A 27,112-nucleotide genomic window follows, 5' to 3' on the forward strand; every position below is an offset into this window, starting at 1 on the left:
GAGTTACATGAGCTTTTAACTCACCCTGATCTAGAAGTTAAACTTCAGAGCCATCCCCCGATCACTGTAAACTTTTAAAATGATCCACCTGTTCAGCTGCATTAATAGAATTACTGACCCTTTTTTCTCCTGGTGCAAGTCCAGGAAAAAAAAAATTATATATATATACACTGAACAAAAATATAAACGCAACACTTTTGTTTTCGCTCCCATTCCCCATGGGATGGACGTAGAGACCTAAAATTCTATTGTGTGCAGTTACACACAAGTTACACACAAGCACTCATATATATATTCAAATAATTTAAAAAAAATGTTCATTTACCTGTTACTACCACACACCAAATACCGTCGTTGGTACTTGCTGGCTTGTGTAGCCTCTAGGTAACAAAAACTCAACACTGCCCCTAGCATTCTGGAGCACTTCTGTTGTCTTTTGTACATGTTTTGGAGTTTTTACGTGCTTCTGAGTTTTTACGTGTTTTGAAATTTGTACGTGCTTTGTCTGTACGGGCGACCGTAAATATACTTTTATTTATTCACCCCACATACAATAATAAATAAATCATAATACAAAAACCAACTATTCACATTTCAACTTTTACCCTTTTACCCCTTTACCCCCTTTACACCCTGATTGGGACCCACACCCAGTTTCACACCTTGGCTCAGGCGATTAGAGGATCATCAGGGGGTCCTTTTGTCCCTCTGTGGGGGGAAACTCCCACTGAGTTTAAATCTGGGACTCCCCACCATTTGACCTTAGAACTGAAGAAGCTTCTCGGAAGAGAGGTGAAACGTCTTCAAGTAACTTAAAGAAGTCCAGACGCTTTTCTTTGCAAACTCCTTTGATTTCAACTTTTAAATATTTAAATTTTCAGCTTTTTCCTTTTAAACAAATTTAAAGTAAAACAACACAAAACACTGCAAACCACAACACAATTAAATATAAATTAAAATATGAAAACGAAAAGGACATGCATATTCTCTGTCATATGGGCCTGCATGAATAAACTTTCTGAATCCTTTATCAAAATAGTTGTGGATGATTACTATACCTTTGTCCCTGGCTCTCTTTCTCTCTCTTTCCCTCCCGCTCTGTTCCTGTGCTACTGCAAGTGTAACTACCGCCCCTCCCCCCTCTTCCCAGCGCAAAGGCGTGCAGAGTATAGCAGGAAAAAAGTGCGAGAGAGAGGGTGAGAGAAAGAAAAAAAACCCCACAGCTCGCGATAAGGAGCCGGCTCGCGTCGTTCACTTCAAAGACCCGGCTCTAAGAGCCGTTTCGTTTGCGACCGACACATCACTACAAGCGGTGCGGCTTCGTAGCTTAGCAAAGTCTTACTAAAACATTTGACAGATTTTTGAGCACCGTGTACCACATAAAATCGTTTCGAGGTCAGTAAACACAACCAGAATTCATACATAAGGCACATGGGACTATAAGGGGCACTGTCGATTTTCCGAAAAATTAAAGGATTGATTTTAAGTGTGCCGTATTTTCCAAAAAACACGGTAACAACAACGGCCCGCTAGCATGCTCTACCAGAAAATGTGCTTTGTTGTGTATCTGACGGACGAAAGCTAAACCAGTTTCACACCACTGAAGTTGCAGCATTTTAACAAAGCAATTCTGGTTCATCTGTTTCATTCAACGATCCGCTTTCGCCCTTCTTATTCTCCGTCACCGCCATGCTTTTTCCGCCATGTGTGTATGAAAACAAAGGCACTGCGCATGCGTGTCTTACCCGTATTCTATCGCCATATTTAATTTTCTTATCGTTGCCCAACATTATACCAGTATTACTGTGAATGGTATGATATGGCCCAGCTCTACTTGCATGCTTTGGTCGCATATGAGGTAAATTCTATTAAAAAAACGAGTTTCATGATGTGACTGTGTAGCCACTATTGTTTTAAGGCTTTACAGTCATAATTGGTGACGATCCCAACCCAAGTTCCAAACATTAACCCTAAATTTGTAAATTCCTTTTCAACCAAGCAAACAGAAATAATTTTTTTGTAGGGAAACAGAATACATATCCTATAGGGTTAAATTTAGGGCTAAGGTCATCACCAGTCATGGCTTTCTCTTCAGAGGGCCTATATAGCATGAATATGCCCCCTGGTGGGACAAATGGAATGCTCCCTTAAAACATGACCATTTTGTTTTGTGTGTTATTGTTTTTTACTGTAATAAAAGTAGGAGATTATTTTCAGGTTTGAATTCTTTCTGGAGAAATTACTTTAAATTATTTAAAAATCTTTTTCTTAAAATAAAGGCAATGTACTGAATTGCAATAACGTTATTGCACTTTGGCACTACGGACATTAAAAGAAGATTTGCACAGAGCCATATCCCTTCCCCCCAAGACATGAAGCAGGCATGAAGAAGATCTGGGCCCCAGACATCTAGAGGCCCCCCAGAGCGCAAGAGCACAAGAAGAACTGAGGGCCCTCCACACCCCAGAAGGGACCTGGCCAAGCCACGGGGGTGAGGCCCTGCCAAGCAGCCACTGAGAGTGAGCAATACATACCTGGGCATCCATCCCCAGACACAGAGAACCACCAATACAATGACAGGTGGGGGCATCAGCCACTGGCACGAAGTGTGGTGGGGAGAGCTAGGCCTCCATACCTGGGTGTGGGGGCTGAGATGTACTGAGAGAGGTGCAGTCTAAGACCCAACCTGACGCACAGACACAGACAAACAGGCACACACAGACACAGAGATCCATTCCCACTCTCATGCACACATCCTGGAGCCAGCCACTGACCCTGGTAGGCACCCCTGTTCCCCGAAATCCAGCAAGGCGAGGGAGCCCGGGCCCATCCAGAATGGGGCCCACAGAAGCAGCACCGCCAAGCCCTACAGAGCTTGGGGTGGCCCAGCTGACCCCATTGCAGAGGAAAAAACACCCACCCCAACATTCAGTGAACTCCCACACTACATAAGACAACAGACACCCAGGATGAGTTCATCTTCCATCTCTGTTAGCCTCCGCGCACGCACCCACAACCAACAACCCCTGGCGACAAACCAACCAGGACCCAAGGCCCAGCCAGCCCAGCCACTGGCAATCATTTCAAATTTGAAACAAATGCTAATCAGACCCACAGATAAAATGTGTGATGTGAATCAACAACCACTAGATGGCGCAAAAACACAACTTACTACATGACACCATTACACCACTGCAGTTTTTGGCAGCATCCTCAGAAATAAATTGCCAAAGCTGTAGTTGTTGTTATATTTAACTTTTGCCTCTTTTATGCATTTTAATTCATGGGCCAGTTTTTGGAAGTGCTACTGATCTTAACAATAAAACAATAAAACCATCGGGGTTTTATTGTTAGATCATTTTAAAATGATGTAACTGTTAAATCAAAGCCCCATCATCTCATATATTATATCTGTAAGAAAATGGGTATATTCTTACCCAGAACTGCCAAAGGTAACATAGTTTTTTTGTCATGTCTGTGCAGAGAAGTGGGGGAACTGCAGGGTGATGCTCAGAGCAGAGCAGCCATACCGCAACCATATCTCAAACTTGTATCTCATGAAAGGTATCAAGTTGTTTTGAGCCAGAATGAACATTTAGCCTATGTACAATACAATAAGGCAGGGTCATAAAGATACTTGCAAAACAGGTTATTTTTAACTTCATAACTCATCTTTATTAAAGCCTATTTATCAATATAACCAAAAATGTTGGAGATTGCAAAAGCACTGGCACTCATGTTTCGGAACAACACCAGGCTGTGGACACACTTTTACTGTCATATTTTTACTGTAATTTAATTATTAAAATGTCTTCCTAATTTATTTATTTATTTCGTTAGTTATTTGTTGCCAATGTGAAGCCATTAAAAAAATCTGAGCTCTGTTTTTAATCCGTTCTTTATTTACATAATTACCGCATATTATCCCAAATTAATTTTGAGCTTCCCCACACTACTCTTCTTCTCTGATAATTAACTTATTTAGATGTGATAGTGATTGTGGTGCATGTTGCAGACTTTGTTTATTAGTGAATTTTTTAGTTTTAATTTGTAATGAAATCATCTGAATCATTTATAAAACTAATTTAAAAAGCCTAAAACTTACTCTTAAGTAATTATTTTCTCTGCTTTTCTCTGTGTCAAGCTGACCTGGCTGAATGAAGGACTCCATAGTATCATATTCTGTTCTCATACAATCTTTCAGTGCCTGATATACACAACCATATTTTGCACATAATGTTCTGACCGTATTCTGTGACCATGGCAGACAGATAACTTGTCTCTATTTGTATTATTATTATACTTAACCCCACCCCTTTTTTATTGTTATCTTTAAAACTGGTTTGATGTGTCATACATTAATTGTCGTTCAATCTATTCTTTTATTTTGTTTAGGGTTAGTAACTTGCATGCATTATTTACATGCTTTAAACTGTACCTGCTTACATTTAATATTTAGTCTTGCATTATTTATTTTGTTTTATGAATCCAACCTGCATGCTTCTCTGCATTTTAAGCAGCAAAATGTGCTTCGACCTGGAATCAAATACACTATATACAAAATATTTTCCTTACTTTCTTTCATTTTTGATTCATTACATATCATGTATAACCATGCGTACACATGCTATATATAGTTCAGTTCAATTCAGTTTAGTTTTATTGGACTCACTTTTATTTATATAGCACCAAATCACAACAACAGTCACCTCAAGGCCCTTTGTGTACAGTGTTGTGGGAAACTATTTGCCTGCTTCTTGATTTCTTTGTTTTCTGCATATTGGTCACACTTACATGTTTCAGATCATCAGACCCATTTTCATTCTAAACAAAGATAACCTGAATGAATATAAAATGCATGTTTTAAATGAGAAAAAAATAGCTATTCTAACCTGGTCCTGTGTGGGAAAAATAATTGCCCCCCAAAACCAAATAAATAGTTTGAGCACCCTTGGCAATGAGCCTTTCACATCACTGTAGAGGAATTTTGACCTGTTCTTCTTTGCAGAATTGTTTTAATTCAATCGCACTGGACAGTTTTTGAACATGAACAGTCTGTTTAAGGTCAAGCCACAGCATCTCAACCTGATTTGAGTCTGGACTTTGATTAGGCCAAAAGCTTAATTTTGTCTTTTCTTTTTTTAAGCCATTCTGAGCTGGAATTGCTGCTGTGGTTTGGATCATTCTCCTGCTGCAAAACCCAAGTGGGCTTAAACTTTAAACTGATGGCCCGACATTCTCCTTTTGGGCTTTCTGACAGGGAGTAGAGTTCATTGTTCCTTTAATTACATCAGGTCATCCATGACTTGAAGCAGCAAAGCAGCCTCAGACTGTTACAATACCACCACCATATTTAACTGTTTGTATGATGTTCTTTTTTATGAAATGCTGTGTTCGTTTTATGCAGCTGTAACAGGACTCGAAGCTTCCAAAACGTTCAGCCTTTGTCTCGTCAGTCCACAGAATATTTTCCCAGAAGTCTTGGTAACCATCAAGTTGTTTTTTTGGAAAATGTGAGATGAGCTTTGAACTTTCCCATGGATGCCAATTTTATTCAGTCTCTTTCTCATTGCTGAATAATGAAGTCGGACGTTAACTAAGGCAAGTGAAGCCTGCAGTTCCTTAAATTATATTCTGAGTTCTTTTGTGAACCCCTGGATGAGTAATCAATGCACTCTTGGGGAAATTTTTGTAGACCAGCCATTCATGAGAAGGTTTAGTTTTCCACATTATAATAATTACATGTATAATTAATTAATAATTATAATAGCTCTCACCTGGTTCACAACACCTTAGAAATGGCGTTGTAGCTCGATTGATTGATGTCACTGACTTTGTTTTTCAGCTGTTCTTGACTTTCTTTAGACTATTTCATGAAGTGTTCCTTTTGGAGCTTTTTAAGCCTGCTTTAATTTGTCAAACAAGTTGGCAGCAAACAGGTAAGAGCTTTTTCTATTTACTCAGGTTTAAATTTGTTTGATCTGAAACATATAATTATGCAAAGCTGTGAGTTTGATAGTCAAGGAGTAGCACTTTCTGTCCCAATATTTTTTACATATCAAAACCAAAGGGAAACTGAAAAATCCTCCCAAAAGCATAAACCTTCAAGAGCTGACTGCTGGCTGCCAACGTCAGGAGACACCTCTTGGACTGTGGTTGAATATATGATGAAATCGCTTAAATCCGTCCAATAACTTCATCAGCTCCTCTACAAGATATTTTACTGAGTTGCTGCCATGCTAGCTCCTCTCTGAGTTGATGTGAGAACTATGAAAACATCATACCCAGCTGTGAAATTCCAGCAAACCTACAAAGTCAGAAGAAAGCCGCAGTGTTGGCTTTTTAGTCACTCAGTCTAGACTGTCTGTGCATTTCACCATTTCATCCATATTCAAATCTTTCCTGCTCTTTTCAAATTTTGTCTCATTCTAGTGAGCATCAGTCACAAGCTCTGCCATATTACATAATAATACCTGGAGGGGAGACCCCCACCAGCCATCCTGCCCTTCCTGTCTGTGCATGCTGGCTGGCATTTTAAAATGGGTGGGGTTCAAAAGCATGCACAGCAGCTGGAGCTGCTGACTAATGCCAACCTGTGGTGAGAGGACCAGGGAAGCCCGGGCCAGCCACATCAAATGGGGATTTGTCATAGGATCTCTTGCATCCTCATGCACAGAGGCACATAGAGAGGTAATGTCAAGGTGTGTGTGCCTCTGGTGACTCCATGTATGTGAGTATCCGAGGTGGCTGACAACATGTATCACCAGTGTGTGAATGTGTGTGTGAATGGGTGAATGACTGAATGTAGTGTAAAGCGCTTTGGGGTCCTATGGACTAGAAAAGCGCTATACAAATGCAGGCCATTTACCATGCAGGCCATGTATCTGAATTACTTGTGCCAGGAAACTAATGTGCTGTTTGACAACCAACACCTACCCTTACCCCATGAGTTCTCCCACCTGACCTTTTCTTTGTCATGTGACACTACATCTGCTCCCGCTGATCATCTCTCTGTGAAAGCAGACTGCATTATTTTTTACTGTTTTATGTAAGATAGCTTCAGCTCTTCATCTCCATTAGCTGAGAATCACTGGCACTGACTGTTTCCTTGGTGATAAACCTGATTTGGTTTAACCACAACTCCCACATCTCTTGACATAAGGAACACCCAAAGTTCAGGCAAAGCAATTAAATGCAACTCATCTTGAAAACGTTTGAAAATTTCAAATGCTCTATCTGCAGATGAGTCATTTCTCCCACTCGTGAACTTCCATTTTCTAAGACAACCAGATCATCACCGTGAGAATAAGTTTTACTTTTATCACAAGAAGCTTTATGTGCAGAGAAATTCTGCATGGTTTCTCCACATGTGGTCAATTTTTGCACATGAGTACTAAACATTTCACAGTGCGTCCAGCGGTCGATCATGAGGGACTGCTGCCATTACATGCTGTCTCTGATTATAACTGCAGATGGTGTTTGTTTGACAGAAATCAATAAATCGCTTTCGTTTGATGAGTCATAGACATGTGTCTGCATATCAAGTCTGAACTGAAAAAAAGGCTGAGTGCACAGACAAATGAGTGGTGGATTATTGTGATTTTTCTAAATGAATGTAATCAGATATAATGCTTTCAAGTGGTGCAAGAAGGTACACTGATCCAGAGCCCAAGCAATTTATTCTTGGGCCGATATTTGCTGTTTGTCGATCTGTCAAGATTACTATTTATTATGGCTGATAAATAAAATATTAAAAGTAAAGATGACATGGGAGATATTCAATCATGTTATAAGTGTTAATGCTGAATAAGTTGCCCACTAGAGGGCACTCTGCAAATGTCTTTAGAGCCACAAACACAACAAGCAGCTGATCTGAGCTGTTAGGAAGAGTATAAACTAATACATTAAAAAAAACCAACAAAAAACCCCCCAAACAAACTACAGATAATAAACGTGAGAGAAATGTGTTCATATGGCTGAAAGAAAAAAGTATCAGCTGATATATCGGAATACACACACATGTACACACACACACACACACGTAGAAAAATATCTAGTATACACATCCAGAAATGCATATACTATTATATATTGTACATATATTTATTAGTTTCAGATGTAGCCATTCTTGTATTTTGCTTGTTTACATTATTGTATTTTGCACAACTCTGTTGCTTGTGAAGCTCGCACACAAGAATTTCACTCACATGTGCTGTACCAATGTATCTGCACATGTGATGTGACAATAAAAGTGATTTGATTTGATTTGAATACCGAATTTTAAATGACAAAATATTGGCATCGGTATTGGTTTTAAAAGTCCTATAAAACAGAGCTTTAGCTATTCACTTGGTAAAGAGAATCACAGAAAATATGGACATCAAGAAATTATGTTTAAAATGGAATTTGGCTAAATGGAAAGACATTGTACCTTAATCAGTGACAGCAAAAACAAAACATTTAAAATCTATGCTAAGGCAGTTATGATGTCACGTATAAAGCAGATAAAAAATAATTTCAAGCTCAGATGGCTTTTGTTGCACTTGTCAAACAAAGGTCAGCTTTTGATCAAGATTTCTTAATGTCAGCTTGGTGAATTAGTTATGCAGTTAAGATAACAGATTAAACCAGTGCTCTTTGGTTTATAAACTACTGTATTTGAGTACTGATGCATTCGTGTCGCCTCGAATTTTCGGTTTACATCTCAGCTGATGGTAATGAGGGTACCGTTTGACGTCAGAGGTGTTAGTGCTGAAAGAAATTTATTTCGGCGGCATGATGTGTCCAAATTTAGCAGAAAACTTGTCACTTTTTTTCTTTTTGGTTAATTCAAACAAACTGGAGGGTTTGGGGGCTGTCTTTTTGATGTGTCATGAACGCGCAGGCCGGGAGTAAAGTCAGCCCGGTGACGCCTCCTCACTGTAACAGAGGGCTGGAGATAAAAGGACCGACACTCACTCCTCCCACTAGCCAGTACATTGAATTACTTTGTCGGTGTAAGTATCCGTATTCACGCAGGGGAGGCTGAGTTAACAGAGAAGAGAGGGGGAAAGAAAAACCCGGACGGAGCGGTTCAAAGATAAAGGAGACAGGAGTTATTTTAGCTAGGACATATACCGGTCACAGCGTCCGCACTCAGCCGGCATTTTTCTCCTTAGTTTTCTTGGTGAAACTTCGGCTCCTCATCCGTTACCGCTGGCACGGGGTGTCCCCGTTTGACTGTTGAGTCGGGGGCTTTTTTTTCTTTTTCAAAGGAAACGAAACTTTTTACACGGAACCTTCGAGCCAGCTGATAACAAATAAAGGCACCCAGAAAGGTGAGTGTATCTATCTTTAACCTGTTTTAGTTTATTTGCAGTTACACACCTCATTAAAATATGTTCCAGAGACTCTTGACCACTAGCCATCAGTCCCGTAACGTGTCGGCGGTTAAATATGAGGCAAGTCAAGTGTCCTTTTTCACATGCAGAGGTTAGAAGTACATGCAGTCCATTAGCTATGACCATGTGCATTTACGCATCACTTACGGCATATTGGTGGATACGCCCATGGTGATGTTTTCCCATTGGAGGGGCTCGAATCATACATCAGCTGCACTCTCTTCATTATCTATTGGACAGTAAGGTTCATAATGCAAGTGGAACTAAGGAAGCTGAACACGGGGTCCTCCATCCATATGCCCAATGTGCGTTTGCTGATGTGTTGTGGACTGCTCTTAGGTTACCACTTGCATAATTCATGGCACTATTATTTTTTTTCTGTTTGGAGAGGATGATTGCTGTTTGGATTTCCCTGGTGTACTACAAGAATACAAGATTACCCTCTAGATTTGTTTTATGAAGCACTTTATCGGAGGAAGTTTATTCATCTTCAGACTTTGTCCATTGGACAGCATCCATTTGGTCAACTGTTAATAACCTTCGTGGCAGCTTTAACACTTCCCCATCTGCTACTAATTACACTTTAGTAAAAAACAAAACAAACTAACACTTTCTGTTCAGAAAGTGTTAACAGATGGTATTTATTTATGTCTCACAGGCTACCTATTACTTTTGAAGGACTTGGAGCTTGCTTAGACGGAGTTTCAGTAAAATCAATGACTGAGACTGAGTAAAGACTTTCAAAGTGACTATGCAAGCTTTTTGGTCTCTTATGGATTAACTGTCTTTGGAGTGGAGTATGCTGATCCTGTATTTTTGAACCTCTATGGGATGGCACAGTGTAGGGGAGCTCCTTTTTTGATGGCAGCCAGAACATTATTTTTATTTATTTCTCTATTACCTTGAGGCAAAGTTATTGCTCCTCTTTCAACTGAGCAAAAGGATTTTAAAGCTATGTGTAAAAAGTGTAAAAATTTAGACATAAATACAATAACCTGTACTGTTGTTTCTTTTGAAATTTTTAAGTATAAAAGGGTAGAGCTGGGTTTTTTTTCTTTTTCTTCTTTTTTTTTATGTTTAAAGTTTATCAAATGCCTCTCAGCTGACTGTCTCAGGTTTGTCTGGGCGGGGAAAGATATACTTCTTAATAGGGACGTGAAATTTCACATAATTCCCAGGTTGTTTTTCTTCTTCTTTACTTACAAAAAATAAATTTATAAGTTAAAAAAAAAAAAAAATCAGAGAATGCTTGAAGTCCTTAAATCAAACGTGTGTCTTTCAGTACCTAAGTGCATCAGGGCCCAGTCAATGTGACTGTTAAATCAGCCCCTCCACAGTAGATGCACATATTCGCTGCATTTAGTTACAGTTGGACAGATTATAAAAGTTTCACTATGAGCTGTGTGCAAAAAGGGAGTGATTCACTTTGATTCACACTGGAAGCCATTTGATATGACGTGTTGACCCGAGATCAAAGGAAGCCATATTTGCCGACTTTTAGCGAAATGACCACTGGTCAAGGGAAGTGGGTGGGACTCAAGAAAGCTCTTTCTTTAACTTCCAGGTGAACAATTAAATTGACTACTAATGAGAACCCAGGATACTGCTGGTAGACATATGACTTGGTAGTAGTTGTATCAGTTGATCACCTAGGCAACCAGAACCTTAAATGTCTGCAAGACACCAGCAATCAGCTCCATAGCTGTCTGCAATGAGCGACTGGTTTTGATGTGGAAACAGCTTGATGGTTGGCCACTGGTTGGGGTGGGGGAAAAATCAATACAGCAGCCTATTGTGACATTGTATCAATCCAGATATTGATGTTTTATTAAATATATTTAAATTCTTTAGGAATACTATGAATATCTCATGCAATACCACCTTGGGATGATCTTAACCATTGCAACTTGTTTTGACTAAATGGTTGCCCAGAGATCAATAGTGTTCCTCACAGATAGTCCTGTTGAGAAGGCAATTGCACAGGTTGCCTGATGAGAGGCAATTGCCAACCGGATCCCACTCAGTTGTGGATTTCTAGCAGTCTGAATCTGTCTTATGGCAGGTTTGAGTGTTATATGGAGGAAAATTTAATTTTGCAGCACAAAAAATAAAACTAAAACCAAAATATTTTTTCTGAAGCTGTAAAAGATTTTTTTTTATTTTTTTCCCCCTCTGCCTCCTTCATCAATGTCTGTGGTCACCATGTTGCTGTCAGTTGCTTGTCATTGTTCTGTCTTGTGAACCAGAGTCTAGTTTTATTTATGTAGTATACATTTTCCTTATGAACTGAATTTTAACTGCAAATATTTATTCAATTGTTTGATGCTTCAGGTGACTGATTAACAATGGATGCCAGTTCTGAAAAGTTGTTGGCAGGGTGGCATGTTGGGAAATGTTGCTTGTACTTCCTGAACTTGCACTCTGTGATATGTGAAAAATGTGCACAGATCATCAACTGTGCAACAGTTTGTCTTATATAGTTGTTAGGCTTGTACCTAAATTATTTGAATGTCCGATCTCTAACAGCAGATCTAAAGGCCTGTAGAAACAACATTTTTGCTGGTCGTGGACTGATATTTTATTTCCAGTTTCTCATACAAAGGACATAATATTCTTTATAACATTCCAATAAGGGGAAAACATTTTATCCATCTTTAATGTGCTTTGGAAATGAGACGATGAACTAAATAATTCATTTTAATATATCCAAATGATGACTTTTCCTTTCTCATTTTTCCAACATAAATTACATATTTATATATGACAGCAAATATTCTTACTATTTCCTGGTTTTTATACACAGGGTCTAATTTTAATCCAGTGCCTTACTTTTACAATGAAAGATAAAATGGTCTACTTTACAACTGAAGGTAATCGGTTCAGAAGAACTGGTGACATACTGGGTCTAAGAACAGTGAAGTGTTCATTGCAGTGATTCACTTGTTTACCCTTTTCTTGTGTACACGTACACACACACACACACACACACACACACACACACACACACACACACACACACACACACACAGTTAGTTAGAAATATTTAGAGCTTTTAAAAGAAGCTTTATGTGTTGGAGCTCTGCTCTGTGTAAAGTTGCAGTGAAAAGCTAAACACTTTGTCTGTTTGAGTGTAGTGTTGGTTATATTTCCCTGTCAGAAAATATGCCAAATATCATCAATAGCTGATATGAGAGAAGAAAGGAAAATGTCATTGGTGCTGTAAAGCTAGAAGGAAACCACATATCAAAGTGTATGCTCTGAACTCATAGTACCCATAGGGAAAAATGTTGTCATTCATTTGTTTACTCACTGAAGCTATAGCAAATGTTTAATGCAAATGTAATAGATAACTAAGTTGGATTAGGATTTAGATTTAGGGGGAAAATGAAACACTGTTTGTACAAAGCTGTATGTGATGATACATCCAGAAGACTATAATTTCCATAGCACTTCATATTGCAACCAATTTTTCCTCAAATTTCTGGGTGTTTTTCCCCAATTGTTGAACAGACTTGCTGTCTGTAATGGAGCAGATGTTGGCAAACCCAAGGGTGGAATTTGTGCTGAAGAGTTTTGAATCTGCTGAGTTGGAAGTTTGAGGTTTTTGCCTGTTGTAGCTTGCTATGGAACTGTAGTTGACTGGTAATAAAAATGTATTTTTTTTTAAACAAGTTTGAAATGCACAAGCATCACAAGAATCTGTAGTTGTTTCCCTTATATTTAGACATGAACATGGTTTGTACCAGCTCTGGATGGTGACATAGTCAGATTACCTATTTAGCAGATTTGCATTTGCAGAAAAGTCAAATCAAGCATTGATATTTGGAATGCAAGTAGCAACATCCTGTTGTTACATGGACATGTCATGAAGCCACTTCATTAACTATAGCTTTTGATGAATTCTGGTTAAATAAGAGGCTGCTAAAGGGCCCGCCAGAAAATTCAGAAAACTTCTGCTTTCCTACGTGTCATCTTATTTCCGGAGAAAATTTCTCACCATCGTTAAGCTTTGAACATACACAAGTATGGAAGGATCTGTGTAGGTCTCAATAACGGCTTTCTGTGAATTCTCCAACTTCTTGATGGGACTAACTGTGTTTGCATCCTCCAATTCCCAACAGACGAGAAATTAAGACGAGAACTACTCATCAAGTGAATTTTATCCTGGCCTTAACTCCCAGAGGAAGACTGGGGGCTTTGGTGCACCGTCTTTCCTAGTTTACAACTTGAACTCTGTTCAAAGCCCAAAACGGCACGTTATTTTATCAGAGCTGAATGTTCCCCTTGAAAAAGGCAATTGTAGTTTCTTGACGGAAGTCTGTTTTGTCATGTGCAAGCAAAAACAAAATGTACATTTCTTTTCATATCTTTAGTGCCTCAGGTTATCATCTAATCTAAAATTATCATCTAATCTTATTGGCTGAAAACTCAGTTCAGTAGTGTTTTCCATTTATTTCTTGTTGCAAAGTAGTTATGTCACCTATGTTTAATCATCCCAAATTAAAGCAGCTAAATGTTCACCACCATGGCGGCATTGGCTTGCTTGTTCCTGCCTCTCAGCTTCAGATGGCAGTCACAGTGGAGGACAGAGACGGGTGTGATGTCAACACACAGATGGTGGAGAAGGGCCCCGTGCAGACTTACAGATGGCACCTTGATACCACATTGTAGTCCAACTACTTTTTTTTTTTTTTCTTTTCCTGCTTCCCTGTGGAAAAACAAAGTGACTGAAGAGGTCTGAGTGAACTAAGCTAATTGTGTGGTCTGTACCACCAAACAAGAGTATTATCTCGGCATGGTATGGACATCCTTGTTAGCTGTTTATGTTCCAGGTCACGGTATCAGTTCTGAAACCTTTAAAGTGGTGATACTGCAAGCTGAATAATATTATAAATTGTTAAGAAAAAAAGAAAGCATAAAAGAAATATTCCCAGTAGGGCTGGGCCATATTATACCGTTCACGGTAATACCGGTATAATGTTAGGCAACGATAGGAAAATGAAATATCGCGATAGAATGGGAGTAAAACGCGCATGCGCAGTGCCTTTGTTTTCATACGCACATGGCCGATTGTTGAGTGAAACAGATGAACCAGAATTGGTTTGTAAAAATGGTGCAACTTCCATGATGTGGAACTGGTTTGGTGTTTGTCCGTCAGATACACAACAAAGCACATTTTTTTGCAGAACATGCAAGCGGCCGTTGTTATTGTCGTATTTGTCGGACTAAGATGCTCTTAAATCTGGGAGTAATCTGGGTCCTAAACTCCGTATACTTCAGGTCAAACAACACTGCAGCATCACTTAGAGTTAAAAACTGTCTAAATTCTTTCATCTTTAATAAAACGATCAGCATTGCTGCTTTACCAGGTGTAACTATAAAGTTTAACTTCCAGGCATCCATGAAAACAAAAGTTATTACATTTAACGGAGTTAGAAGTTAGCAGGAAGCTAGCGGAAGTTAGCTCGCTAGTTTCGCTAGTTACCTAAGCATGATATTGCATGTTCTGACTGAGAGATTTCTGAAAAAAATCAAACGTACAGCTCTGCTATCACTTCCAACATAAATGAAGACAGGAAACTAAACAGCAGTGACGTTTGTAGGGTTACTGAAGTTGGGCTAGCTGGTATATAATGATGTGCTACGTGATCGCTAGCGACACAGCTATGTTAGCATAACATAAACAGTGAAGCTGGAGGACGAACACTAACACTTTTCCACTTATAAAAGTTAACGTGAAGGTTCTTCATGGTTAGAAACAAATGCAATCGCATGGCAGGATGCTGTAAACGGACCAAACTTCAGTCAGGTGAACAACTGAGATAATCCATCCACAATACGAGGTTAGTCATTACTATACTGCAACAACATGGGAATAGAGCAGCTGCCAGAGAATTCAACATTAATGAATCAATGGTACAGAAGTGGAGGAAGCAAGAAGAATGAGTTTAATAAAGTTTGATTTATCTGACTGCTTTGTTTCGCTTAATGTGCCTTATAATCCCGTGCACCTTATGGTCCGAAAAATGCGTACTGCACACTGCAGTTTAATGTTGCAAAGCACCTCTTTTTAACTTCAGTGGATATTATACATGGTTATGCTCAGGATATGTCAGCCCATTTCTACTGGAAATGCCTTTTGGTTAAACTTTCAGCAAGGAATTTGCATTTGCACTGTTACATTTTTATAAAGCTTTAATGTACATAAAAACCAGCTTCTTGTTTAAGTGAAAATAAATGGAAGGTTGTCTTTTTGCGCTAGTAATGTTGTGGAGTTGTATTTTGTCTCGCATCAATTATATCGTCGGTTATATCGTTATCGCAAATTTTCAAATATATATCGTGATAAATATTTTTGGCCATATCGCCCTGCTCTAATTCCCAGGCTGAAAAGTGCTCGTCACAACTGCATGTCTGTTGCCTTTGGCTCCTTTCTCACAGTACATTTCGCAGATGCAGTAAATGGACTATTACCTTATCACTAGGCATTAGAGGAGAGTTATTCAAGGATAACTTTATATATTTTCCTTTTTCAATAATAGGCTCACGGGTCATTTTAATGAATTAATGTTATCTTTGAAAGCTGAAACATTCTATTTAATGGAAGCTTCTACATGCTGGGCACAGAACCTTAAAGCCTGGCTTTCATTCAATATCGAAGCTTTGATTAAATTAGGGCTGAACGATATATCGCATTTGCGATAATATCGCGACATGATCAAGTGCAATTTTCTAACCGCAAAGGCTGCGATTATACTGCGATTATATTATACAATTCATGGGCTGCATCCTCCTGAGGCCGCATTTGTAGACCGATTACGTCACAGCGACGCGCCGAAGGCTGTCCAAATTACTACCATATCCCAGAATTCATAGCGCGGCCCAGCCAAACTCCAGTTTCCAGCAATGGCGGCCGCTACTAAGTTTTAAAATTACTCATACTAATCTTTCTGGGTCACAAAATAAACTTTTAACATATTTTCAGGCGAGAAAGTAGTTGTGTAAACATCAAATATCTGCTCTGTTTATCAAGATATCCCATATTTGCAAAAGTGCTTCGACGTTTTCAGAGGCGTCTGCTACCCACCAGCTCGACAGCTAGCCGGGAGCTCGAGGGTTACTGATGCGGCCGAGAACGGCACAACTCCCGGCACATCATTTTCAGATCACCGCGGAGTTTCGCTGCTCGGGTTAAACGTAATATATAAGTCACTTAGACAACCTAAAAATGTTATTGTTGGGCTTTTTTCAGTGTTTTGTTTGTTCGTGAGTAAATCGGTTTGGCTGAGATTAAAGTTATTAGATTAGATAAAATAAAACTTTATTAATCCCCCGGGTGGGTTCCTCCTTGGTTTTCACACAGCTGACTAAACGTCAAACAGAAAACTTATTAAACAGAAATATGAGACAGTCGAGAATTTACACCAGTGTCTGGTTATATTTTAGATAGCAAGAAGCAGACGGCCGAGTTTATTAAACTCCACCGAGACAGCGGTGACGCTAATCAGAACTAGCCTTCTGATTAGCTAATCAGAAGGCTAGACCGTCCAATTTCACGCCTTTAAACTTTAAAGGCGTGTTTGTGTGTGTGTTTATACAATTGCTATTATGTTTGCACTTTATGTGTAATGTTACTGACTGCAGAGATCAGTAAGATGTGTGTATTTTTTATTTATTAGTTTTATTTATTTAATATTATTTTTTTAATTGAATGACTGTCTAGTAGTTCACAGATGTCGAAAAACTGAGTGTGGTAAAGCCACTGATTTTTTTTTTTATGTATATTTCTGCAATCTGCACATTGTACTGACTTTCATTTTAATGTTTACACCAGGGTTCCTTGTCAGCACTTTATGCTCAGATGTTTGTAAGCTAAAAATAAACTATTGTGTATGTTCAAATATACTGTTGTGATTGAAGAAGTTAAATAAAAATGTCAGTCATCAATTCATGCATCACCTCATGTCATCATAACAGAGGTCTGTCTTCCAGGAAAGAACAGTTTAAAATTAATGTAATATAGTATTGGCCATACTATATGATGTATTGCTTGTCTTTGTTTAATAATACAGAAGACAAATACCTTAAAAAATAATCGCATATCGCATCGCAATCGCAATATTGGGGCAAAAAATCGCAATTAGATTATTTTCCATAATCGTTCAGCCCTAGATTAAATCCAGATGAAAGTGAGACTGTAAAGCTGCTTATAAGTCACTCTGCTTCATATAAGATGGGATCCAGATGTCATACACTGCAAGCAAACTTTGACAAAAGAAACAACACGCTCTTGTTCTTTTCCTTTGCCTTTCCCAAAGCATCCTTTGTAGTTCTGCAATTTTGTTGCTGCTTTCTTTCCTTTTTTAAAACACACAAGCTGTGTTTTTGTAGAGATGTTTTACCTACTTGTTCTTTTCTTGTTCTCTTTTTGAGCCACCAAAATGCTGACACTTTTCTTCAAGTGTAAAGCCACTTTAGTCTAGCTTACATGTTCTCGTTCTCCCCAAGATGCAATATAGTCACTTTAGCTATTCTCTGACTCATTTAGCATACCATCATTATGTTAGCATTACACTGAGTCATGCTTTGTTTTTTACTTATTGGTAGATGTTAGCATGCTAATATGTTAAACTGAGATGGGGAATGTGGTAGATGGTACGTCTACTTGATAGTTGTTAAAAGCATTTCAGCACTTTTCCATTTGCCACATGAAACCACGATATTTAACTTTGAAGTTTGGACTTCTTGTGAATTTTTGTGTGCGTATCCTGGACATAGTCATAAAACTCCATCCTCATAGCTCTTCAGAGCTTGACACTGTTCTGTGGTATTGACCTCCTATTCTGGATGCTTCTCCTCATCCTCGAAACATCTGAAATCACATGCTGTCCTAAGGTTGATGCGAAAGCACAGTGCATGTATACATTAAGCAGACAGGAGTCGGTGTGATCTTTATTTTAATGTGGTAATTATCCAAACCCACAAACAATCAGCTGCCTAACCAGTTGCAAGGCAGATGAGAGGACGGTACTGTCACATCACAACAGGAAGGAGTTCAAATCCTACAAGGTTGACTGAGATGTTTCTTTTCAAAGTGTGGATAAAAACGGGTGTTTAGGTGGCGTGCTTTCCAGATATATTCTACTATTAGGTCACCTTTAGGCCATGTAGAACGCTTCATACTGCAGCTGAAGCCCACTCCTTATTCTTACCTACGTTTTTAAAAAAAAAAAAAAAAAAAAAAAAAAAAAATGGAACGTTACTTGACCCGTTTACTGATGCATCACTTGACCCACTTAACACCTTGTTTTGCCCGCCCTGAATTGAGTGGGGAGATTTTTCTCTGTGCTTGTGCTCCCTTGTTTTGCTCAAATAATGTAATGACAATAATGTCGCTTCCTCTTTCCGCTTTCAGTGTTCTAATTAAGAGACACTGATGGACTGTGATTAAATCAATTATTTTTCATCTGATTATTACTGACCTATATTTTTGCAGATTGATGAGCTGTCAGTTTGAAGAGCACTGCATTGTCTGAATGTTTTTGCACCCCACCCCCCACTGGCTCTACTAATTCTTCTATTTGCTGCTGAAATGATTGAAATACATCCCTTCTTTCAATACGTCCTCTATCTGACTTTCAGCCAAAGTAATACTCCGAATTAGCTCAGCTCTGGAGCTGGTCTTTTAAATCTCAGGCTTTATTGCAGAAAAATGCTGTGTTGTCTTCATCTGTTAAACTCAGTTGGACAACAGTGGAAAAATAATCATTGGCCATTCATTCCAATCGCGTCCAATCACGAAGGAATATGTCACTCACAGGAGCTCAGTGAATTCCAGCATGATGCCGTGATAGGAGGCCACCACAAGTCCAGTTGTGAAATTTTCCCTCTACTCAGTCGACTGTTGGTGGCATAACAAAATGGAAGGAACTGGGAACAACAGCAAGTCATAAGAAGAGTTGCAGATGTTATAGTTGCAAAGTGTAGGCCCACACCATATTAAACCCTATGGATTAAGAAAAGAGACTTAAGTTCATATGCGTGTGAAGGGCAATAAGTGTACCTAAGCGCCTGCAACTTCACATTGCATATCATTATTACTAATCACCAAATGTTACTGACAGTATCTCTGGTCAGCGCATTAATTTTTGCTTTCACCTTGACAACAAACTCTCAGACTGTCGTGCTGTTTAACATGTCCTGTTTAACTGCTATACGATTATAATGCATTTTCCAAAGTCCTCCTAATTCTATTCACCTAATTTAATAATTCTGTCTGTTTCAAAATTGGGGTACGTTATGGGGCAAATTATGACTTGTTCAAAATGTTGGTCATGAGCAGGAAAAACCTCAAAGAGCCTTTATTTGAGCTTTGTTTGTGCTGTTTTCCTCTTTTCTCAGGCCAGAATGTTCTGGCGTCAGCGACTCTCTACTCATGTGTTGAATATGCAGCTTTGCTTTTGTTTTTTGTTTCTTCATCTTGATATAAGCTTGAGAGCACTAGGGGAGCGTGAACACTGAAGCATGTTACTGAATATGCAACAGCCATAGGCCTTTGCTTATAGGTGAAACTGCATTAATTCTCATGAATACATGAAGGAATAGGCTTGAGGTCACCATGCTGACTTCAAATGACCTTTTGTGTCCCAGCTGAAATGAGATCTGCTTCCTTTTTTATTTTTATTTTTTATGATTTTAGTATGTTTGCCCACAATTACTAAATGATACCAAGTAAATACATTCACCAGCTATTGGTGAACCTTCTGTCACACTACACACACGTTTTTATCTTAAGGAGTGCTAAGGATGAAAAGTACTTGTAAATCATTACTAAAGTGTAACTGTTGTTCTTAGCCAAGTGCTGTTATTGTCTTACTAATGCATGTTGTGCAGTCTCAATTAGTATCTTTATACATTAATCACAATGTACCAGAATCTGTTGGTTGGAGTTATTTTCCCCTTGCGTCACCTGAAAGGTTGGTTTACATAAACACAGAAATTAAACAGTCAGTCAACTGGCCTGTTCTAACATGTCTCCAGATTTTTGGTTCCCCAGGAAACTCACCAGCCTCTTTCTCACGGTAATAGGAATTTGACATGCGTGCGCGTCTTTTCAGATGTCACATAACCTGGCTGATCTTTACATTAGGCAATTTAAGACTTGCAGAGGTTTCAATGCATTGTAATGCAGGGAACTATTTGGCTTTGTTATATTGTTTCTACTTTAATCATTATTTGTATTATTAATAAATATATAAATGTGAACAACATTGCACTGTTAACCTGTGAATCAGATGTGGTAAACACTGCAATCTTGTGATGCAGGTCTGTCATTAAAGTGCACAGGAAGTCATGGGGTTTTCTTAACAGTAAGCAGCAACAATGATTTGTTTATATTAAACACAAGAAAAGGAGGGTGTCAGAAATGTTGTTTGAAGTGCAATTGATCTTCCGTGGCCTAAATGCAAGACCTCTAGAATGAACTGGCTTTAACAGCTTTGATGTCAGTGCTCTCCCTTTGCTCCTTATAATAGGCTTTATCACCCATTAGCAAGGTCTCCATGGAGCTCAGCTACTAGGTATCTATTGCACATCTCAATAAGCATGTCAGAGTATTGGAACATGACATGCAGCTGCAGATTTTGCACTGTCAGAACTTCCTGGACCTCCTCTTGTTTCATTATGTATGTAACCCTTGGGTCATCTACTGAAAAGTTTGAGTGAGCATTTTCTCTGCATTCTCAGCAGGTCCATCCTCACTAGTTATCTTGTTTTGGGTTTGTTTTGTTTTTTTTTTTTTTTTTTTTTTTTTTAAATGGTCTTGATTACTTTGCAGCAGATGTGTAGAGGCAACCCCCCCCCCCCCTTTTTTTTTTTTTTTTTTGTTTTTGTGAAGTATCTTTTTAAGAATATATTATTCACAATTAGCAGGTTTGCGTTTGGTCTTGCAGTTCTCTGCTGCTCGGTCTCTTTCAGTTCCCTGACCAAAGGAAGACGATGTTTTCTGCTGGGAAACTGCTGAAGCATTTCCTCCCCTGCTGACTGTTTTCTCTGGGTGTACTTTTGATTGGAGGAAATGAGGCAGCAGAAAAGAAGATGGTAAAAGCTGTTTAGGGGTTTTTCCATGCACCCCTCTCATGTTCTCCTCCTCTCCACACAAGTTCAGACACCTTATGACAGACAGTAATGGCAGGAAGTCTGCTTCTCGTGTGACGAAAGCTTTGAGCACTTGTTGACTTTGCCGCTTAATCTGTTTGAGTTCAGAATGAGGCCATTTAGGTGACAGGATCTGAAAAGTTGCTCTATTCTTCTGATGTGTTGCTAAATATGCAGAAAGCTCTGTTCTTCTTACTGTGTAATTTTTGAAAGATTTTAATCAAAGTTTCAGTTTTTGTGGCTCGGTTGTTGTGTCTGTGACTCAGTGAGTCACTGTGACAGAGCAGCCCACACTGCTTATGTTGGTTACATTTCCACACCTACTGTGGTCAGAGGTGTCACATCCATGTTGGCAAAATATGATAGTGTAGCTCCAGTCTTGGCTGAACATGTATTCAGTCTGTGGTGAACATCACGACTTGTGCTGTAATTAACTAGGCTTCACTAATTCATTGCATCTTATTTAAGAATTAATTGTGTCCACTGGGCTGTATTTGGCTGATGAGTTTTTGCTTAGACATTATGCTGATAAAGGGATTAATGGAAGAGCATTTCTTTCTTTTATTCAGGCTTGAGGAGATGAGCGATGGGGGTATTTAACCCCAAAATGAAAAATGCATAAGCCTTCCATTTTAAGGTGACAAATCTGTGCTCTCGGTGCTGCTCCATCTACTTACGATGATATCATTCATCAAATAGGTGGAATTCTAAAGGCCCGTTTGATGTTTATCTCAACTAAAGTAGTTATGGCGTGTAATATTTTTTTGACTTTGAGAGTACAAGTGGATGTAACACTTTCATGAATGGAAGCTTTTGGGGGTAAACAAGTTATGACATCAGCCTTTCCTGTAACAACATGGAGGGGTTTCTGTGGCAACCGGTTGGAACATTATGTCAACAAAGAGATGGCATGACAGTGCTGAAAGTGTTTTTTAGTTTGCCTTTGTGATCACACCAAACTTTGCTGTGTCAGCTTCACATTTGTTTTCCTGTCTTAAAGGCTTGGTCGACAAGCCCAAACATAAATCCATATTTGTTTTTTGTTCCAGTGTCGGCAGCAGAAATGTGAAAAGCAGCTCTTTTCAGAATCTCGAATTGTTTGACTTCTGTTCATTTAAAAAAATATTAATTAAAATCATTTGTTTGTTTTGAGTCTTTGGCGCTTGAACTGTGTAATTCCACTAACTGAACTGAAACTCCAAACCGCTGTGGGTTTTTGTTACAATCCCCAGCTGACATTTTGAAGATGTCAAAAGTGTGTGCGTGTGTTTTCCTCACTGAAGAGCTGAGCTGAATTTTGATTTCGATGCCTTTTTTTTTTTTTTTTTTTTTTTTTTTTTTTTTTAGTCATTTTGACCAATCTACACTGTGCCTGATTTCAGCTAAAGCTGCTTACTACTGCTATTTTTCCACATCAACTTTAGAAAGTGTTTGGGCAGTGAGTTGAAGCATGTGAGAGGTTCCTTTCTCATGTGTATCACACAATGGGACATAATCCAATTTGCATTCTCTCTCACTACTATTTTTTTTTTTTTTTTTTTTTTTTAGGGCTGCATGTTTCAACAGAAAATGTTTGTTTCAAAACTGCTTATCAATTAGGACCCTTTTGTTTGTTTATAAACAGACTTGATGTGTTGTGTGTCGTGCCAGTAAAAGAACCTGAGACATTTTTCAGTTTCAATTCAATGTATTTGTGCGCACACACAGGATGACGCAGAGTAGCAAGTGGTCAAGTGAAGATTGTGTGAGGGTCCACGAAGAAGCCAAACGTCTTACGTTAAGGCCACATTATCTGTATGTACACCCCTCCAGAATCTGGCCAGAATAGCAAGTATTCTCTCTGGCTCTCTGTTAACATTTCTGCTGCACCCCTGATGACAACACATTGGCTTTAATGTGCAGGCAGGTGGCAATTCACTTTCTTTTTTTTCTTTTTTTAATGTCATGATCAAACATGTCAAACTCTTTGCTGCCTCAAAATGAGGATTTTTATGCCATTAGTGTTTTGGCAGATTTGTAGATATTTTTCTGTAATTATGCTCCTAATCATGTCCTTACAAGGCTCTGATCTCTTTCAACTTGGCAGACATGGTTTGAGAAGAAATGTCACTTATAATGGCCATGGCAGCATGAAATAGTGCTCAGTCTGATCAAGGTCTAAATCCCTTAGGCTGCTTTGCAGCAGAGAGGCTGGCTACAAAGTAGTTTGATTTTGGCCAATATACTGGTGCAGTATAAGGTGATTAATGAACACACCTGTGCATTGTGTTGGACACAAGAAGTGAGTCTTTGTAATCATGTGATCTCTGTGCCTGGTTTTATTTGACAGCAATAATTTTATATCAGTCATTGAGTAATTATATTAACTGTGCAAGTATCAGTGAATTGATTTTCATTTCTTCAACACAGTACAAGCAATGAATTTGACAAGTACAGATCTTCAGACAGTCGATAACCTTTAGCATGACTAACTGTCCTGTAAGAGTACAGATTTTTTTTTTTTTCTTATGAAAAAATGTTTGGCTTGTTAAGATATAATACTTATACAAAAGGCTTGTAAACAAAGCTGCTGCATTGGAGAAGTTACATTTAACACTTTTCATTTTAACCCACAAATCATTTATAACACACTGACTGACTGTCTTTGCGGTCCTGCTGGGGTGAGCTAGATTCATTATTGCCTGGGTCTAGCCCACCCTTTTCAGAGCAGTTTCGCTAATAACAGGAAACGTGGCCCATGCTGTAGATGCTAATGAGCAGCTGTCCAGAGACTGAGACAGCCTGATTACAGCAGGAAGAGTGCAGAATTACTGCATGTACTTGCATTTGAAACATCAGATGCAAGTACGCTACACACTAGCAACCGCTGCAAGGAAAAAGGAATATAACTAGCTTGAAGCAAGTCTGCATCTTGCTGTAGCCTCTTATTCATGTTTGTTTGCCTCTCATCGACACGGCTTGTTCACCCTGCCATTATATATTCATCATTTGCTGCTTTGAAAACACAAAGTTGCACTTTCAACCCCAGATTTGGTTGATGTGTGTTTTGCAGCTGCAGCACAACAGGCTCCATCGTGTCCCTGGAGAGTGAGGTAAACTTGTGATAACAGTCCGCACCGCTGTAATATCATTATTGTTATTATAGCTGATTACAAAGTCTTTATGCTGAATCAGCAGCAGGCTCATTGGTGAGGATTACTCATAACTCTAGTTATTCACACATAACACAGACTAGTCTTGCCTACCATGTTTACTAAAACGACATCAGACAAGGATGAAAGGAAAATCAAGACTTTTTTTTTCTTCTGAAGTATAATGTGCCTTGCTACTCCACCATGGTTTGTAGCCTTATTAATAGTGAGTGCTGGCAGTGTAAGACTTTCAGATAAGGTGCCAAATGATGCAGAGACCCCCTGCACATTATTAAAAAATAAATAAAGTGGTAGTGAGGACAATCATGTTGCTTTACCTGGAGGTTTAGTTGACATTTTGACCTTTTTAAAGTTTCCCAGAGGTTGAAAGGTTTTTGCTAAAATGTCAGTTGTATTATTACACGTACACTTGTTGGTATTGCTTTTGCATTTCCTCGTATTGGCCTGATTAATGGGAGAGGTGGTGCCTGCACGCTGTCTTGTCCCAGACCTATTATAAGTGGGTGATATATTCATGTTCTTGGTCATGTGATGTTCAATAGATAATCACTTTACCAATGTTCTTTGTCATGTTTTTTTCCTTGATCATATTGATGAAAAGCTGCTAGCAGTCCCAGTTGTCATTGGAAACATGCACAAGGTCTTAATTTGAAGCTGTGCTTTTTATCAGGACGAGCTTTTCAAGGCAGCATGTGTTTTCTATTAAAGTGCCAGACATGTTACTCCATTTGTTCCATGGGTTGTCAAACACAGCCTTTGTGGTTTCAACAATTTGTTGCTGCGTTGTTTGCTTCAATATTAATGCTGTTTGTAATTTCTCACAGGATCCTTCGCAGCCAGTGGGATGTTAGAGCTCTGGAAGCCGGACTGACTGAAGGAGCATGGTGAAACACCAACCCCTCCAAGTCTATGAGCGCCAGCTTTGTTTGTCATGCATCACTGGGATCTATGGTTGCAGATGGAAACGCTATCAACGCTCCCATGATGACACCACCAAGGTGAGAGGCCCCTTATTAAACAATGCAGAAACCTTACCATTTCTGTACAGTACATATTGCTATCCATGAGTTCCTTTCTGTAAAAGAGTAATGCCTCACACTGTACCATAGCACATAGTTCAACAACAAAAAGGGATTAAAAAATCATTTGTAGTCACCATCACTTTGTCAGTGTGGGATTATGTAAAGAAACTGCATAAAACTTGGACAAAATAAATCCATAGAAGCGTGAATACTTTCCGAAGTTGATTGGGACAACCTACCTGGCGAGTACCACGCAAACCAAGGTTTATTTGACATTACCTTCACTGTCCACTGTCAATCTGGTGCCGAGTGTTTATTGCACTACTTAGCAACTCTGCTTATATTGTGTGGGGGGCAAGTCCGCTGCTGTATGCCAAGAATGGAAACAACTTGGGCAGAAGCCCCCAGAGGCTGACTTCATGGTCGTTATGTTGGCCTAGCTGGAGCAACAAATATTACAGTAATGTCACAGTAGGTTGATTCTGTTTGACTGCTGCAACCCCCAGAGACTGTCATCCACTACCTTTGTTTGCTAGCTAAGCACTGACAATTCAGCTGACGTTACCTGTTTCAGAGTGTTAAGATGGGCTGCTGCATACAAACAACACGAGACTGACATAACCAAAACTCTGCTGATGCGACTGGGAACCATATTTTTTCTATTAAATGTAACATAGTCAGAGTTATCATTCATAACATTCCTAATACACTTTAGGGAAACCTCTGAGACAGGAGCACGCTACATGAATTAAAGGCTTTGTTGTCAGATTCAGTTCAGTTTTTTCCTAATTTTATTACAGAGTTGCTGCTCACACAGGTTCTTTTGACTATAAAAAGTCAGGTTACACTGAAATTAAAGTGAAAGGAAAAATTTGCAGTTTTTGGGATAGCCTGCATTCAAACCCATACAGATCATAGAATGACACCATCACAGCAATTGCGACCTGTTTATTTACAGTGTATTCTCAGGTTTGTCTAATTGTTTTAGAGATGCATACTAACGACACTAGCAGCCAGTCTGTTAATTGAAAGAATGACATTTGACTGACCTGATTTTATTTTATTTTTTTTTTTTTTTTTTTTTTTTCATTCTAACAGAGCTTTTGTTTGTATAGAAACTCTTATGATGGCTGGATTAGTGTATAGATTTACATAACACTGTGTACAAGAAGGACATCAGTAGGAAATGGAGTCAGTGCTGTCCCTGCTCTCATTCTTTGTTACAAGAGAATTTGAAGCTGTTCACGCACTCACGTGTGCCAGCGCACAGTTGTGGATGAATGAGATCCGATCATCTTGTTCTGTGCGCAATTTATTTTACCAAGGTCAGTTTCCCACAGTCCTTAGAGAATTTCACTCCCTTTCCACAAACAAGGTTTTCTGTTATTTATTGCTTAGTAAT

General features: G+C 38.9%; 1 protein-coding gene across 3 annotated transcripts in view; it reads left to right on the forward strand.

The window, feature by feature from the left end:
• The first annotated feature begins 8,982 nt into the window (after positions 1–8,982).
• The window catches only part of gdpd5b (glycerophosphodiester phosphodiesterase domain containing 5b), a 42,915-nt gene continuing 24,785 nt past the window's right edge, over positions 8,983–27,112 (forward strand). For all 3 annotated transcript variants that reach the window (XR_014906777.1, XR_014906776.1, XM_085370297.1), the window contains exons 1-2: positions 8,983–9,317; positions 25,513–25,686. Coding sequence is in view for 1 of the 3 variants with exons in the window: in XM_085370297.1 (XP_085226423.1) it covers positions 25,570–25,686 (117 nt within the window). In the remaining 2 variants the exon portion in view is untranslated. The remainder of the gene's footprint in view (positions 9,318–25,512; positions 25,687–27,112) is intronic.

This window comes from Diplotaxodon limnothrissa, linkage group LG14, assembly GCF_057381915.1.
Source record: "Diplotaxodon limnothrissa isolate DT_005_m linkage group LG14, D_limnothrissa_male_GT1.1, whole genome shotgun sequence".
Classification (NCBI taxonomy): domain Eukaryota; kingdom Metazoa; phylum Chordata; class Actinopteri; order Cichliformes; family Cichlidae; genus Diplotaxodon; species Diplotaxodon limnothrissa.